The 13,583-nt window shown below is 55.0% G+C and overlaps 1 protein-coding gene across 1 annotated transcript in view; it reads right to left on the reverse strand.

Moving 5' to 3' along the window:
* Nucleotides 1–1,949: 1,949 nt before the first annotated feature.
* The window catches only part of HK2 (hexokinase 2), a 29,395-nt gene continuing 17,761 nt past the window's right edge, over nucleotides 1,950–13,583 (reverse strand). The window contains exons 6-18 of the mRNA XM_017837285.1: nucleotides 13,371–13,470; nucleotides 12,876–13,059; nucleotides 11,882–12,037; nucleotides 11,512–11,745; nucleotides 11,000–11,304; nucleotides 10,235–10,383; nucleotides 9,437–9,556; nucleotides 9,253–9,348; nucleotides 8,377–8,476; nucleotides 8,108–8,291; nucleotides 7,696–7,851; nucleotides 6,978–7,211; nucleotides 1,950–6,031 (exon numbers count right to left, since the gene is read on the reverse strand). Coding sequence (XP_017692774.1) covers nucleotides 5,887–6,031; nucleotides 6,978–7,211; nucleotides 7,696–7,851; nucleotides 8,108–8,291; nucleotides 8,377–8,476; nucleotides 9,253–9,348; nucleotides 9,437–9,556; nucleotides 10,235–10,383; nucleotides 11,000–11,304; nucleotides 11,512–11,745; nucleotides 11,882–12,037; nucleotides 12,876–13,059; nucleotides 13,371–13,470 — 2,163 coding nt within the window. The 3' untranslated portion in view covers nucleotides 1,950–5,886. The remainder of the gene's footprint in view (nucleotides 6,032–6,977; nucleotides 7,212–7,695; nucleotides 7,852–8,107; nucleotides 8,292–8,376; nucleotides 8,477–9,252; nucleotides 9,349–9,436; nucleotides 9,557–10,234; nucleotides 10,384–10,999; nucleotides 11,305–11,511; nucleotides 11,746–11,881; nucleotides 12,038–12,875; nucleotides 13,060–13,370; nucleotides 13,471–13,583) is intronic.

Here is a 13,583-nt window from a genome sequence, read left to right on the forward strand (position 1 = left end):
GGCCCCCTGGGGCCCTGGCAGCCCCTCTGGAGGCCCCTGGCAGCCCCTCTGCCCCCTGGAGCTGCTTCCCCACCCCAGTGCCACCCCGAACTGGGACAGCCAGGCCTCAGATCCAGAAACATCCCCGGCCTCGGGGTGTCCTCTGCAGCTCTGGAGACAAGAGGAGCAACCAGACAGGCCAGGCCCAGGCATCCTTCTGGTTCTAACCTTAGTTCTGCTCTGCAGCTTCGGGCAGCAGCTGCTCCATGTTTGGGAAGTGTGACTCTTGGGTTCTTCTGGGTGAAAACTGAGCCAAATGGGACATGGGGAGTTTGTGTGGATCAACTTGGGAACTTCACTGTTGGATTCTGAGCACATGCTGTAGGATGTGTGGGTTTGGGTTGTTTTATTTGTTGTTTTGGTTTTTTTTAATAACTGATCTGTAAATACCAGATCCATATTCTGCTTATTTTTCTGGTCCTTTTCTGTTAGGGCCAAATAATCTGTGTAAATGTGGCCTCTCGACTTTGGTTATTTAACTGCACAGCCTTTCCCACCTGCTTGGTTTTGAGCCTTTTTGGCAGCTCACAAGCAGACATTTCATTCTTAGTCTTGTTTCAACATTGCAGCCAATTTTTGTCTCTTTTTTAGCACATTAATTTGCTAATAAGGATGTTCTTAAGTGAATTTTTTTTTCCATGTACTGCAAATACTCTTCACCATCATTTCAGTCCCAGCAGCAGCAACTCTCAGCTGGGGTTCTGACTCTACTTACACAAACCAAATACCAGTTCTTAAACATTTTCTGTGGCTTGTTTTAGCTGTTACCTTGGGAATACATCCCGTGTTAGCTCAGGAACTTGTGACCTTTGAGTGCCTTTTATGTGGAACACCAACTTCACACCAGTTCACAAGGTCACAGGATCCAAAGGCAGAGCTGGGAACAAGGGATTCCTCTCCAGTGGGTTTGATGAGTCGTGTCATGGCACACTCTCTTTGGTCTTTGTTGAGTTTTGTTTGTCTCTTGCAATTTTGAATTCTTACAGCAGGATTTTTGGATTTCAACTGGGAATTTTTGCCTCTTTAGCCTATTTTTTTAATGTCAGAAAAATATAAAACCATTTGTACTATATAACAAGGATAAAAATGTGTTGGGCAAGATGGAAAAACATGACAACTTGTCAATAAATGATTTCAAGTGGAATACTGCCCTTGTCTGTCCTTTCCTGCTGGGAATAACTTTCTGTGTTGGATTCAGCCTGTGGATTCAGCACCTCTGTGTGATCTCGTGTCACATGGCTTTGGCAGCAGGGCAGAAGCATTTTAAGGTGTTCAGCTGCTACAGCATCAAATTTATTGTATTTAGACCCTTAATTCTGGCTTTAACTGGACATACCAACTCTTTGAAGCCATCCTGGACTCAGTGGACAGCAGCAGGGGCTGCTGGTTAATGGCAGAGGGGAACAGGGACATCAACCCCAGGCTGTTTTCAGCACCAGGGCTGCAGTCTGAGCTGTGGGGGTGGGTTGAGCTCTGCAGGGCTCTGCACCCCCATTCAGGGCCTGATCCTGCTCTACCCTCACCCCCCTGGATCCCAGGATTCCCCTGGATCCCAGGATTCCCCTGGATCCCAGGGCCCCCCTGCCCTGCTCACCCTGGGCAGGAGTCCTGTGCTGGACACCCACCACCCTCCAGTGTGATGAGGGCATGGGACTGTGGAGCAGGAAATGCCTCTTGGAATCCTTTTCCAGACAGGAAGGACCCCTTCCCTTATCCCTGAGTGTCCTGTGCCCTCCCTTGCCCTCCTGGCTGTGGGGGGACTGTCAGTGCAAGGAAACAACCCCCTTCCCAGCTTCCTCCCTCTTCCCAGGGACCAGGATCGGGGATTTGGGACGGGGTGGGGACCCTTCCTCAGGGGTTGCAGAGGGGGTGAGGGAGCCCAGGAAGCAAAGCACACACAATTCCCACAGTGGGTGGTGGTTTTTCTCTCTTTATTGTCACTGACAGGAGCAGCAGTGGTGGCCGGGGGACATGGGCAGTACAAACACCACACTCAGGGGAACGGTATGAAAAGTACAAAAATAAGGAAGCCTATATATAATATTGCAGTCAATTGCTAAAAATAAATATTGTAAACACGAAAGAACAACATCAGGTGAATCTACAGCACTCGTTTCTGCAGCCACACAGTCTTTGGCTTTATGACTCCCCTGCCCACGGAGCCAGCGCCCACATCCAGATGCATTTTCTTTGCTTCAGGCCAGAAAGGTTTCAGGCTGCTCAGGATGTCACAAGGGAGAGAATTTCCCTCTCTCCAGATTTCCCTTGTGAGCAGGAATTGCCTCTTTTTGCCTTCGTTGTTTTACCAGAGCAAGCCAATGATGTGCCAGGAGCAGGATTGTCCCTCGCCTGCCAGAGGGGAGGGGGCTGTGCTGGGCTGGGGGCTCAGGGCTCCCCCAGCCCAGTTGATTTTGTTGTTACCTGGTGTCACCCTTGCACGGTGGTTGTTGCCACAGTTTTACACCTCTCCCCTCCCGTGCACTCGGACCTTTCACCCCCTTGTCTCTGCCAGCTGGTTTGGATTGTCTGATAAGGGAGAGCAGGCACCGCTTATCTGGGGTCAAACTGCACCCGGGGCCAGAGGTCTGTGCCCACAGATAGGAACTGCACACCCTGGGTGACAGAACATGAGCTTCTCCCTAAGCAGCCTTGGACTCCAGGAAGAGGTAAATTCCACTTGCCAGGCTCGATCATTTGCTGGTTGTGTTTATATATATATATGTGTATATGCTGATTGTGTTTATATATAACTATATATATATTAAAACTCCCATAAAATCCTGGCCAAAGTACCAACGAGGAGAGAATTGGTAGGGAGGAAAGGCCAGAGACTCTGCTGCCTGCCTGCCTGCCTGGGAACACCAGGAGTGCAAAGAAAATGCATCCAAATGGGAACAACCAAGTCAAACAAAGCCATCCTAAATCCACAAAGCAGCGCTTCTTCCTGGAGGGAAGACACAGACTGGGCAAGTCGGTCTGAGCAGTCTGTCCCTACAGATTTGATCTTCCCTTCATATCAGTAATTAGGATTTAATCTTCCCTTCTTCATTTTAACACATTCACAGAACATCCCATGCGTGAGGTCCCAGCCACTACAGTCAGACTGTACAGGAAACACCCGGTGCTCGTCCCGGGGGCACAACAAGGAGCACAGATCCCTGCAGGATCTGTGGGAGCACAGATCCCTGCAGGTCGTCCCACAGCCCCTCCTGCCAGCCCCGGAGGGATCTGCTCCCAGGGGACACGGGGGTCTTCTAACGCTTCAAGTATTGCTTTGAACTGGGAACATTCCAGGCCCTGCTTCCTTCTGAGTCAAAGCAAAAGCTTCCTGGCCTTAAGGGATTCTCCTGGATATCCAGATGGGTATCCAGGGATGTGTCCCTCTGACCAAACCCAGCCAAAACCCCACCCCCCTGCCCCATGAGCTCGGGGCTGATCCTTCCTGCCCCTCTCCTTCACCCCACACAGGTGAGGGGACTGTGGTGACCCTGCTCCAAACTCAGCTCCCCACCTTTCCCTCTCACCTTGTCAGTCACCTGCTCCAGTGATCAGAGCCTGAATCAAAAGCAGGGCTGCTCAGATCCCAATCTTTCCCATTCTGCCCTGAAACTACTGTTGTATAGAATTCCTCTCACTAACCAATGAAAACACTACAGATTTCAGAAGGGGAACGACTGGCTAAGAGTAAAAACAGCCACTAATGCAAGTCTGCACAGTTCAGCAGCTAAAAACATCTCTGTTTCCATTTTTCAATAGGCAAAATGCTGGTTTTCTGAGAAAAAAATCACACAAAACTGCTTGGTACCAGATTAGAGGATTTCTGTATCATCCTTCAAGAATTTATTTGACACCTTCTAAAACTTCCACTAAACTTGGTTTCTTACATCATTTCTATACACAGGTTGTGTTTGTTATTATTGCCTCGAGGCTTATAAAAAAATAAGCATTTAAAATGCCCAAAAGAGTAATTTTGCTTTAAAATTGTGCTACTGAACTTGACCCCCAACACAGAAGAGAGACTTTTGGTAATGAGGTTACCCCAAGCAGTATAAAAATATACATAAAAATAGACAAAAACTCTATCCTCCAATCTGAAGGGCTGTTTGTGGGGATTATTAGTTATTATCTTTTTTTGTACATCACTGGAATTTCATTATCTTCTGCTAAATATTTACAGGAACCCCCCCCCTCTGTTGGCCTCTGCTCCCCAGGGCAGAGACCCTGCAGGGTTTAGTTCATCCAGACTTTTATGTTGGCAAAAATTAATCTCTGTGTTTTGCTGTGGCACACAAGTGATGCTGTGTCCCTGGGGACACTCAGACAGCCCTGAGGATGCCAAATGGGAACGAAGTGACACCAATTCCTGTCACCTCCCCGAGGAGGTGGGGTTGGCTTCGTGGAGCCTCACTGAGATCCCACGGGCACCGTCGGTGCTCAGCCAGGACGGTGACAGGAGGTCGAGAGCCCTGCAGAGCCCTGGGGTCATCTCACCCACCCACATGACCTCCCAGAGCACAGCTGGGGAGGGCAGGGGACAAAATAAAACCTCTCTTAGGGTTAAACCCAGCCTAAACCCGGCAGCGTCACCATTACCACAGGGCCCCACTGCTCCCTGGCTTTCTGCTTTCCCTTTTGTCCTGGTGATAAAGTCAGAATGCCCAAACCTTTTGTACAGCCATCCTCAGGAATTTGGGTCTCTTCCTCCAGTTCTACCCCAAGAAAATTTTAAATTAAAAAAAAAAAAATTACACGAGAAAAAAAAAGAAAATAATTACTCTGTAGCATTCTTCAATGACATGAAAAGGTGACGTTAAAACTAAGCCATACAACCCCCCCAGACTATGTACATAAAAAGACGTCAGATCTCTTAAAACATAAATATACAGTGTATAAATCCAGGTGCCACCTAAAGGCTGCAGCCGCAGAACTATTTCACAGACACAAAGCAAACCGGACTCACCGCGCCGGGGGCAGACACACGGCCACGAGTGGGGGGTTCCGGGGGGGCACTGACCCGTGGCAGCCCCTCGTGCCCACACGTGCACCGGGGAAGGAAGGGGGAGTGGTGTCAGGGGTGTAACGCGACCCTACGTACATGCCACGCTCCTACACTCTACTTGGGGCGTGGGGGAGAGGTCAGGAAATGGGATTAGACCCTGAGTCCCCAATTATTTCCAGGCACGTGCTCTGCTGGAGCAGGTCGAGGGGCCCCTCTGAGCCGGCTCCAGCAGGTTCTCTAATATTGCTCACCAAGGGAGGTACGTGGTACCTCCAGTGCAGCCTCGGCCCACGCCGTTGGAATTCTGCACCCTGTGCTTTAAGAGTTACCATGACTTTCATGGAAATAATACAGCCTTGATCAGGGTAAAAGACTAGTGGAGGTCTTTAGCCCAATCTTAGAGGTTTGCTTCTACAGCACGGACACCTACGACTCGACAAACATAAATAGGTACCATTAAAGTGACAATGCAGTGTCTTAATTATCTGAGCATTATCCCTACGAGGGGAGGGGCAGGAGGTTGGGGGGGTGGGAGGAGAGCTGGGGTGTGATGGAGGAGGCTGCGGGTGGGACAGCTCCAGCTCTGCCTGGGAATGCAGGGAGAAGCCAAAAGACACTGTGAGCTTTACTCGACAGGTGGTTTTATGGCATGCAAGGAAACTCCTACGACAACACTTTGTACAGAGCCCACGGCATCTCCAGTCCCACCGCGGCGTCTCGGAGAACAAGTAAAGCTACAAGTCTGCTCGGAGGGGAGGGGTGTGTGAGTGTGTGCACCAAGGGAGGGAGGGGTCGGGGAGGAACCATCCTGTTCTGCTGAAACCAAGCTGGTGGGCAGAGCTCCCCCTCTACCGCTGCCCGGCCTCGCGGATGCGACAGGCCACGGCCGTGATGAGCGCGGCGCCTTTGCCGCTGCCGTCCTCCGACTGCAGGAAGGTCACTTCGCACTTGGGGGACAACTCCTTCACTGTCTGGTGCATGACGGTGGAGAAGCTGCAGGGACAGGCAGAGGTGCTGGTTGGACTGGCTGTGGGGGGAAGGGGACAGCCCCCAACCCCTCACTGCCTTCCCCCGAGCCTCGAGGAGCACCGAGACCCCCAGGGCAGGGACGGGGGTGGGTGGGTGGTGAGTGATGGATGAGGGGATGGATGGATGGATGAGGGGATGGATGGATGGATGGATGGATGAGAGGATGGATGAATGAGGAGATGGATGGCTGGATGATGGATGGATGGGTGGGTGGGTGGGTAGGTGGATGGATGAATAGTTGGCTGGATGGACAGATGGATGGAGACGGAGCTGCCAGGGATGAGGCTTGGAAAGCCCAAGTCTCCATGCTCCAGCCCAAGTCCATAGTTACAACACAGCCATGCTGTGCCTCCACTCAGGACTAAACCCGGCCCCTTCTCAAGTCCCACTGAGCCCTGAGAGCACTAATAAACCTCAACAGCCTCACCTGGGGGGGTTTTCAGAGCCTCTCTCTGCCCATGGGCCCCTGAGACCTATTTAAGCTCAGTCCAGTGTTTTGGTCCCCGTCTGAGCCCCACTGTCCAGCAGTACCACCCTTCACCTCTGGCATGGCCACATTTTTGTGTGGCCATGGACCTTTGTGATCCAGCTCGCGGCCTCACCTCTTGGTTCAGACCTGCTCCATCCCCCTGACTTGGAGTCGTGGTTGAACCTGGTCACCACCAGCTCTGGTGGGCCTGGAGGGAGGTCTCTGCTGCATTACCTGTCTTGGTGCCCCCTCCTTTAGGGAGCAGCTGGCTCTTGCTGTGCCTCGAGTTCGGGTCAGTGAGCTGCTGGCAGCCCTTGCATCCCAAAACTACCTCAAATCCTCTCCCACTAACCCCTGAACCTTCCCCTGTGCACCGTGACCGTCCCGGGTGGGCGGGTGGAGCCCCCCAGGAACACAACCCCAGCCCCCTGAGCCACTCACTGAGGGTGCAGCTTGTAGAGCGTCCCGTCCACGCCGACCGTGACCTTGAGGAAGTCGAGGCCGCGGTTCTCGCGGATCTTGTCCACCACGGCGGCCATGCCGGCCCCGCAGAGCTGCGCCGCCCGCCGCGCCACCACCGTGCACACCTCCTTCACGATGATGCTGTCGTCGCACGTGGACTCCAGCCCCAGGTGCTGCAGGATGGAGCGCACCTGGAGCAGGGCCAGGCAGTCGCTGGAGGACACGGGGCAGCGTTAGGAGGTGGGGTGGGTGGGAGGTGCAGCTTCCCCTTCCTTGTCTGTGTCCCACAGAGCCCAGAGACTCAGGGCTTGGGTCAGAGCAGCTCTGCAGCCCCCCTTCCAACCTCAGCTTTCAGACCTGGGTGTGGCCCTGGTGTCACATCCTAATCAGGGAGGCTATTTCAGGACAAAGCCACGGAATTGGAGCGTGACACCCATGGAACCCATGGCCCCCTCTGCCCAGGGTAGAGGATAAAGAGGCATCTGTTCTGCCAACCCCAGACAGTCTCCTAGTCTCTCCACACCAGCGCTGCCAGAACCACGTGGATTCTGCTGATTTATCTGCGTGGCCCCACCCTGGGTCATCCTGGCTCCAGACCGAGTGTTGGGACTTCTCCTGCCAGCCCTGGGAATGCTTCCCCCAAACTCTACCCCTGCTCTGACTGACAGCTGGTGCTCACCCGCCTGCTGGGCCTCACCTCTCTATCTGGGACAGGAACTTGGTCTCAAAGATCCCTCTGGTCTTCAGCCTCTCCGAGATCCGTCCCCGGAAGAGGAGCCCTCGCTTGGTGAAATCCATCAGGATGTTGCGGACGATCTCCCCCAGGTACATCCCACTGATCATCTTCTCAAACCTGGGAAGGAGAGCATGAGGCTGGACATCAGGATGAGAGGGGACACTGGGTCTGGATGGGGATTCCAGTTCTACCAGGTGCCTTTGGCACAACCCCCTGGAGCAAGCCCAGCAGCACAGCCCCCACCCCACGGGCAGGGACAGGGGACACATCGGCATGTCCCAAAGCCAACCTCTGCCCTGCTCATCATCCCCGGGATCCACTGAGGGGCAGAACTGTTCCTGGACTCTTCCAGCTCCCCAAAGCCACTACCCACCTCTGCTTCCCAGGGTTGAGGGACAGCTCATCCACTGCCACGTCGAACTCCGTCCGTACGTCGTCCAAGCACCCGCTGTCTCCGAAGGCCCCCCACTCCATGTTGACACACATCCTGCCCTCGTCCCCTTCCACCAGCTCCACGTTCCTCATCTCCTCCATGTAGCAGGCGTTGCTGCCCGTGCCTGTGGAGAGGAGCAGGATAAGAGCCCTGAGACACCTCCTGCACCCCCGGGGCAGCCGAGCTCCCAAAGGCAGTTGAGTCCTCACCGACGATCAGCCCAACTTCACAGAGGGGATCCTCGTACCCACAGGTCATCATGGTGCCAACTGTGTCATTCACCACTGCCACCACGTCCAGGTCAAACTCCTGCAGAGGGATGGGATTGTGTGGGTTATTCCTGGAGGACTTGGAATTCCAGCTACCTCTGCTTCCATGACTGGGAAAGGACTTGACTGTGAGTGTGGGAGTCATAGAATCCCAGAATGGTTTGGGCTGGAAGGGATTGTAATGCTCATCTCATTCCACCCCCTGCCATGGGCAGGGACACCTTCCACTAGCTCAGGTTGCTCCAAGCCCCATCCAGCCTGGCCTTGGACACTTCCAGGGATGGAACAGCCACAGCTTCTCTGGGCAGCCTGTGCCAGGGCCTCGCCATCCTTACAGGGAGGAATTTCTTTCTAACATCCAATCTAAATCTCTCTTCTTTTAGTTTAAAACTGTTTCCCCTTGTCCTATCACCACCTGTCCTTCATGACCACCCACCTCCACGGACATCCCGCAGCCCCAGCTGGCTGCAGGGGGGGCTCAGAGCTCAGACCCCTCCGGGTTCAGAGGGGCTGGGTCAGCCCTGCCAGGAGCAGCCCCCAGGCAGGAGCTCTGGGTGGTCTGTGCTGAGGAAAGGAGCTCGTGTCTCCTGAAGCCATGGCCAGACAAGTCTGCTCCAGCCCTGGCCAGGAGCCAGCTCGTGGCTCCAGGGTCTGAAAATCCAACCAAAGTGATGAGTAAGGGCTGCTGTGAAACTTCCGACACTCATTAGCCCTGAGCTCAGCGCAGTAATTTGTTTTACAGGCCAATTAACAAAGCCAAAGACAGCCAGGACGTGGGAGCAGCCGCCGGCTCCTCCCGGCGCCGTGTCCGCTCACCTCCCTGCGGTGAATCGCCTCCTTCAGCAGCCCCACCACGTCCTCTCCCTCACAGCCCGTCGCCTTGAAGCCCTTTGTCCACTTCAGGAGAATTCCCTGTTGTGGGAAAAGACCCGGCAGTGAATCCCCGGGATGGCGAGGGGGAGGCACAGCAGGGCACGGGGGCTGCAGGAGGGGGGGTTACCTCATCCAGGTTGTTCTGCTGGCAGGGGAAGGAGAACGTGAACCCGAGCGGGAGTGACACGCCCTTCATTCCCATGTATTCCAGGAAGTCGGAGATGCAGTGGACGATGTGGTCAAAGAGCTGGATGAGCAAAGCCAAAGAAGAAGTTACCATTACAGCCCAACCTGCTGGAGATTCCAACCCATTCCAAGCCTGTTGGAATGTTCAAATCCATTCCCAGGACTTTGAACAGAGCTGCACTGTGGGAGGGGAGCAAACCCAAAAAAGCCCATTTTTCACCCTCTTCCCCACCCAAAACATGGCCATATCCCTGCAAAACCCCACCTCATGGGCCAGCGGGGAGGTACCACCTTCCCCAGGGTGACACAGGAGTCTGGTCCCTCTGCAAGGGATCCCCAGAGCCCGTCTGCTGGAGACACTCCCAGTCCCCGAGCGCTGCCCGGAGTGGTTTGCAAAACTCTTTCCACATAAGACTCCGGAGATGTCTCTCCCTGCTTCTGTTGTGGTTTCCCTATCTGGGAAATGGGGATGATGCTTATCTGCCCTTGTGGAGTGTGTGGGATTCAGGGAGATTCAGTCATGTCTGGGAATAACACCATTTCTAACCTAAAAACCAGTCTCCAGCTTCCCAGACTCCAAGGCCTTGGGCAGAACTCGCTGCTCCAAGGGCAGGAGAGCACCAGCCTTCCCCAGTCCTGCTTTTGCTCCCTGGAAAGGCAAAATCAGCTCCATGCTGAGCCCTGTTCCAGCCACCCCAGGGAAGACACTCCTTTTCCCTCTCCAGCTGCCCATCCTGACCTCCTCTCCTGTGCCCTGCATGATCTCCACGGGGATGGAGTAGATCTTGTTGTGCATCTCCACTCCGCGCCGCTTCCCGTTCCTGACGCGCACCAGCAGCACGCGGAAGTTGGTTCCTCCCAGGTCCAGGGCGAGGAAATCTCCTTTTTCTGCAACCCAAGAGAGGATCATCAGGAGAGATCCCAGCATGGAGCACCTGGAATGTGGCGCAGAGCAGATCCAAATCTGCCCTCTTCCTGGGAGAGGGTTGGAAACCGAGATGTGAGTGGGAGCGGAGACCAGGGGGCTGCAGGTTGGAACAGGGGGTGCAGGTAGGAAAGTGGAGGAGAGGTTTGCTCCTGACTTGGGGCAATGATGAGGCTTAGAATCATAAACCTATGGAATAACTTGAGTTGGGAGGACCCACAAGGATCCTTGAAGTCCACAGGACCTGCACAGGCTTCAAGACAAGGTCAGGCACTCGCCCAAGCCACAGGCAGAACCAGGAGCACAACCCAGGCTGAGGGTGGGGAGAGTCCTGCTGTGGGGAAAACCACAGCGAGAGCCAGGCTTTGTGTGCAGTCAGGTGCAGAACGTCCCAGAGGCTCTGTGCTCTGCCCAATATCATCCTGGAGGTTTGTGCCACTCCCGCCACAAAGAGGGAACTGGCCATGGCAAAGGATCCAGCCCGTCCTGAGGATATCAGGAGCCGCAATGCTGGCTCTGAACAGGACACACACAGGCTTACACACAGGACACATGCAGGTTTACCCACAGGATAGTCACCTGTCCCATCTGGAGTGGAGCACACGTAGGTGGGTAGCATTTTCACCGTCGCCTCCTCGTGCGTCTCCTTGCCCAGCCCTTTCTCCATCTCTTTCCTCATCCTTTCCTTCACCTCCAGCAGCTGCTCGTGGCTCAGCTTGAAGGGCTCCAGGATCTTCTGCCGGGCCTTGTGCTGGGCGTCCAGCCTGTAGGCCACGGCCGTCACCATGGCGGCCCCTTTGCCGCTCCCGTCCTCCGAGCGGATGAACCGGATCTCGCAGTCCGGCAGCAGCTTCCGCACCGTCTTGTGGAGGCGTCGGGCAAAGCTGTGGAGGAGGAGGGGGAGGAAACGGGACCTGAGTGTGCCACCATGGGCAGTGACCCTCTGGGGACCCCCAGCATTCAAAGGAGGTGCTCAGGGGGACACTTGGGGACGCTCCACTTGTGCTGAGCCGCACCCGCCGCCGGCAGGAGCAGATCCGAGCTCCCCCTCCGTGCTCCCCGTCCCTGTCCCCTCCAGCTCCCGGACTCACTGCGGGTGTTTCTTGTAGACGGAGCCGTCCACGCCGACGGTGGAGCGCAGCCGATCCACGCCCTTGTTGTCCTTGATGCGGCGCAGGACCGCGGCCAGCGTGGCCCCGCACAGACTGGCCGAGCGCGTCGACACGATCTGGCAGATGCGCAGTGTGGCCACGCAGTCCTCGTGCGACGGCTCCAGGCCCAGCTTGCTCAGGATCTCGTGGGCTTTCTGCAGCCCTTCCTTCTCCCTGGCGGGGCAAGGAAAGGGTTCAGGCCTGGGAACCCGACCTTTGCTGTGTGACGGGCCAGGTCTGTGCAGTGGGGTCTGTCCAGGGGTATCAGAGGGTGGGCTGGGACCCGGGACACGACACGGGTCCTACTTACTTCTCAATGGCAGAGACGTATCTGGTCTCAAAGTGGCCGGTAGTGAGCAGGTCTGGTGTGAGCCTTCCCCCAAACAACAGCCCTTCCTTGGTCATCTTCACCAGGATGAGTCTGACCAGCTCTCCCATGTACATCCCACTGATCATCTTCTCAAACCTGTCCACGGGGAGGCACGAGATAGAATTGTGGAATGGTTTGGGTTGGAAAAGCCCTCTAAGGTCATCAAATCCAACCATTCCCCCGGCACTGCCAAGGCCACCACTAACCCATGTCCCCAGGTGCCACATCCACATGGCTTTTAAATCCCCCAGAGATAGTGACACCACCTGGGCAGCCTGTTCCACACCTGACCACCCTTTCAGAGAAGAAATTTTCCCTAATATCCATCCTAAACCTCCTGTCCCCCCCATAAGATCCCCCCTGAGCCTCCTTTCCTCCAGGCTAAACAATGTGTGTGTTTGGCTGCGTGTGCCACAAGGTGGCCACAGGTTGACCTGAAAACCCTTTGGCAGCCTCCCAGTCCCAAATGGAATCTAGGTAATCCCTTCCCAGAGCAGCTTATCCCATCACTGAGAATATGAAGCCTTGTGGACATGACCATCATTCTGCAAGGAGAACTCGTGGACACCTGAAGGCGGTCAGTCAGTTTGCAGAGTCCCCCCAGGCTCGCCCCACACTGCCAGGGGCCATGTGGGGAATGGGAGATCTGTAGGATTGGGATGTGGACATTAGGTGGGGGTGTTTGCCTGGGCTGGCAGATGAGTGCTGGCCAGAAGGGAACAGGAATCAGCACGTTCACGTGAGCGGCTCATGAGGGCAGCGGGTGGGATGGACAACCCCGATTCGTGACAGCCCCTCTGCGCTCCGGTGGCAGAGGACATGGTGACCCAGTTAGCTGGGATGACCTCCCTGGTCCCAGGGACTCCGGCGCAACGGGAGGACGGACAATGCCGAGCAAACCACGAGCCTGAGCCCAGGCCAAGAATCTGCTCACAATTGTTTGCCAGGGTTGAGCGAGCCCATGTCGATCTCACGGTCGAACTCCGTCCGGATGTCATTGAGGACACCGTCGTCACCGAAGGCCCCCCACTCCATGTTGATGCACATCCGACCCTCATCCCCTTCCACCAGGTCAATGTGCCTCATCTCTTCCATGTAGCAGGCGTTGGTTCCAGTACCTGGGCCGAGCATGGGGACACAGTGAGCGAGGACACTGCCTTGCCTCCATTCCCACTATCCCTCATTCCCATTGTCATTCATTCCCACTATCCCTCATTCCCATTATCCCTCATTCCCACTTGGCCACAGCACAATGCACCAAAGAAAGCAAAGAGGGAAGCAAACAGACATCGGGCAATGCTGGTTTTCCAACACTGGTATCCCCCTCTTTTTCTTCTTTTTTTTTTTTCCCAAAAGACCCTGAAGCTTGCAAGAAACAGGATCTCCCTCTGGAGTTCCTGAAGGGATGGACCTGCTTGCTCTCACTCACCAACGATGAGGCCAACTTCACAGTTGTGGTCATCGTAGCCACAGGTCATCATGGTCCCCACGGTGTCGTTCACCACGGCCACGATGTCGATGTCAAAGTCCTGAGTTGGTGGAAAGGAGAGAGGGTGACCCAACACAGACAAAACAGACCGAAACATCACCATGGAGCCCAGGAACCCTGTCCCAGGGATGTGTGTGCCCCCGTCCCACCGCC

This window comes from Lepidothrix coronata, unplaced genomic scaffold (genome assembly GCF_001604755.1).
Source record: "Lepidothrix coronata isolate B3197 unplaced genomic scaffold, Lepidothrix_coronata-1.0 Scaffold301, whole genome shotgun sequence".
Taxonomy (NCBI): domain Eukaryota; kingdom Metazoa; phylum Chordata; class Aves; order Passeriformes; family Pipridae; genus Lepidothrix; species Lepidothrix coronata.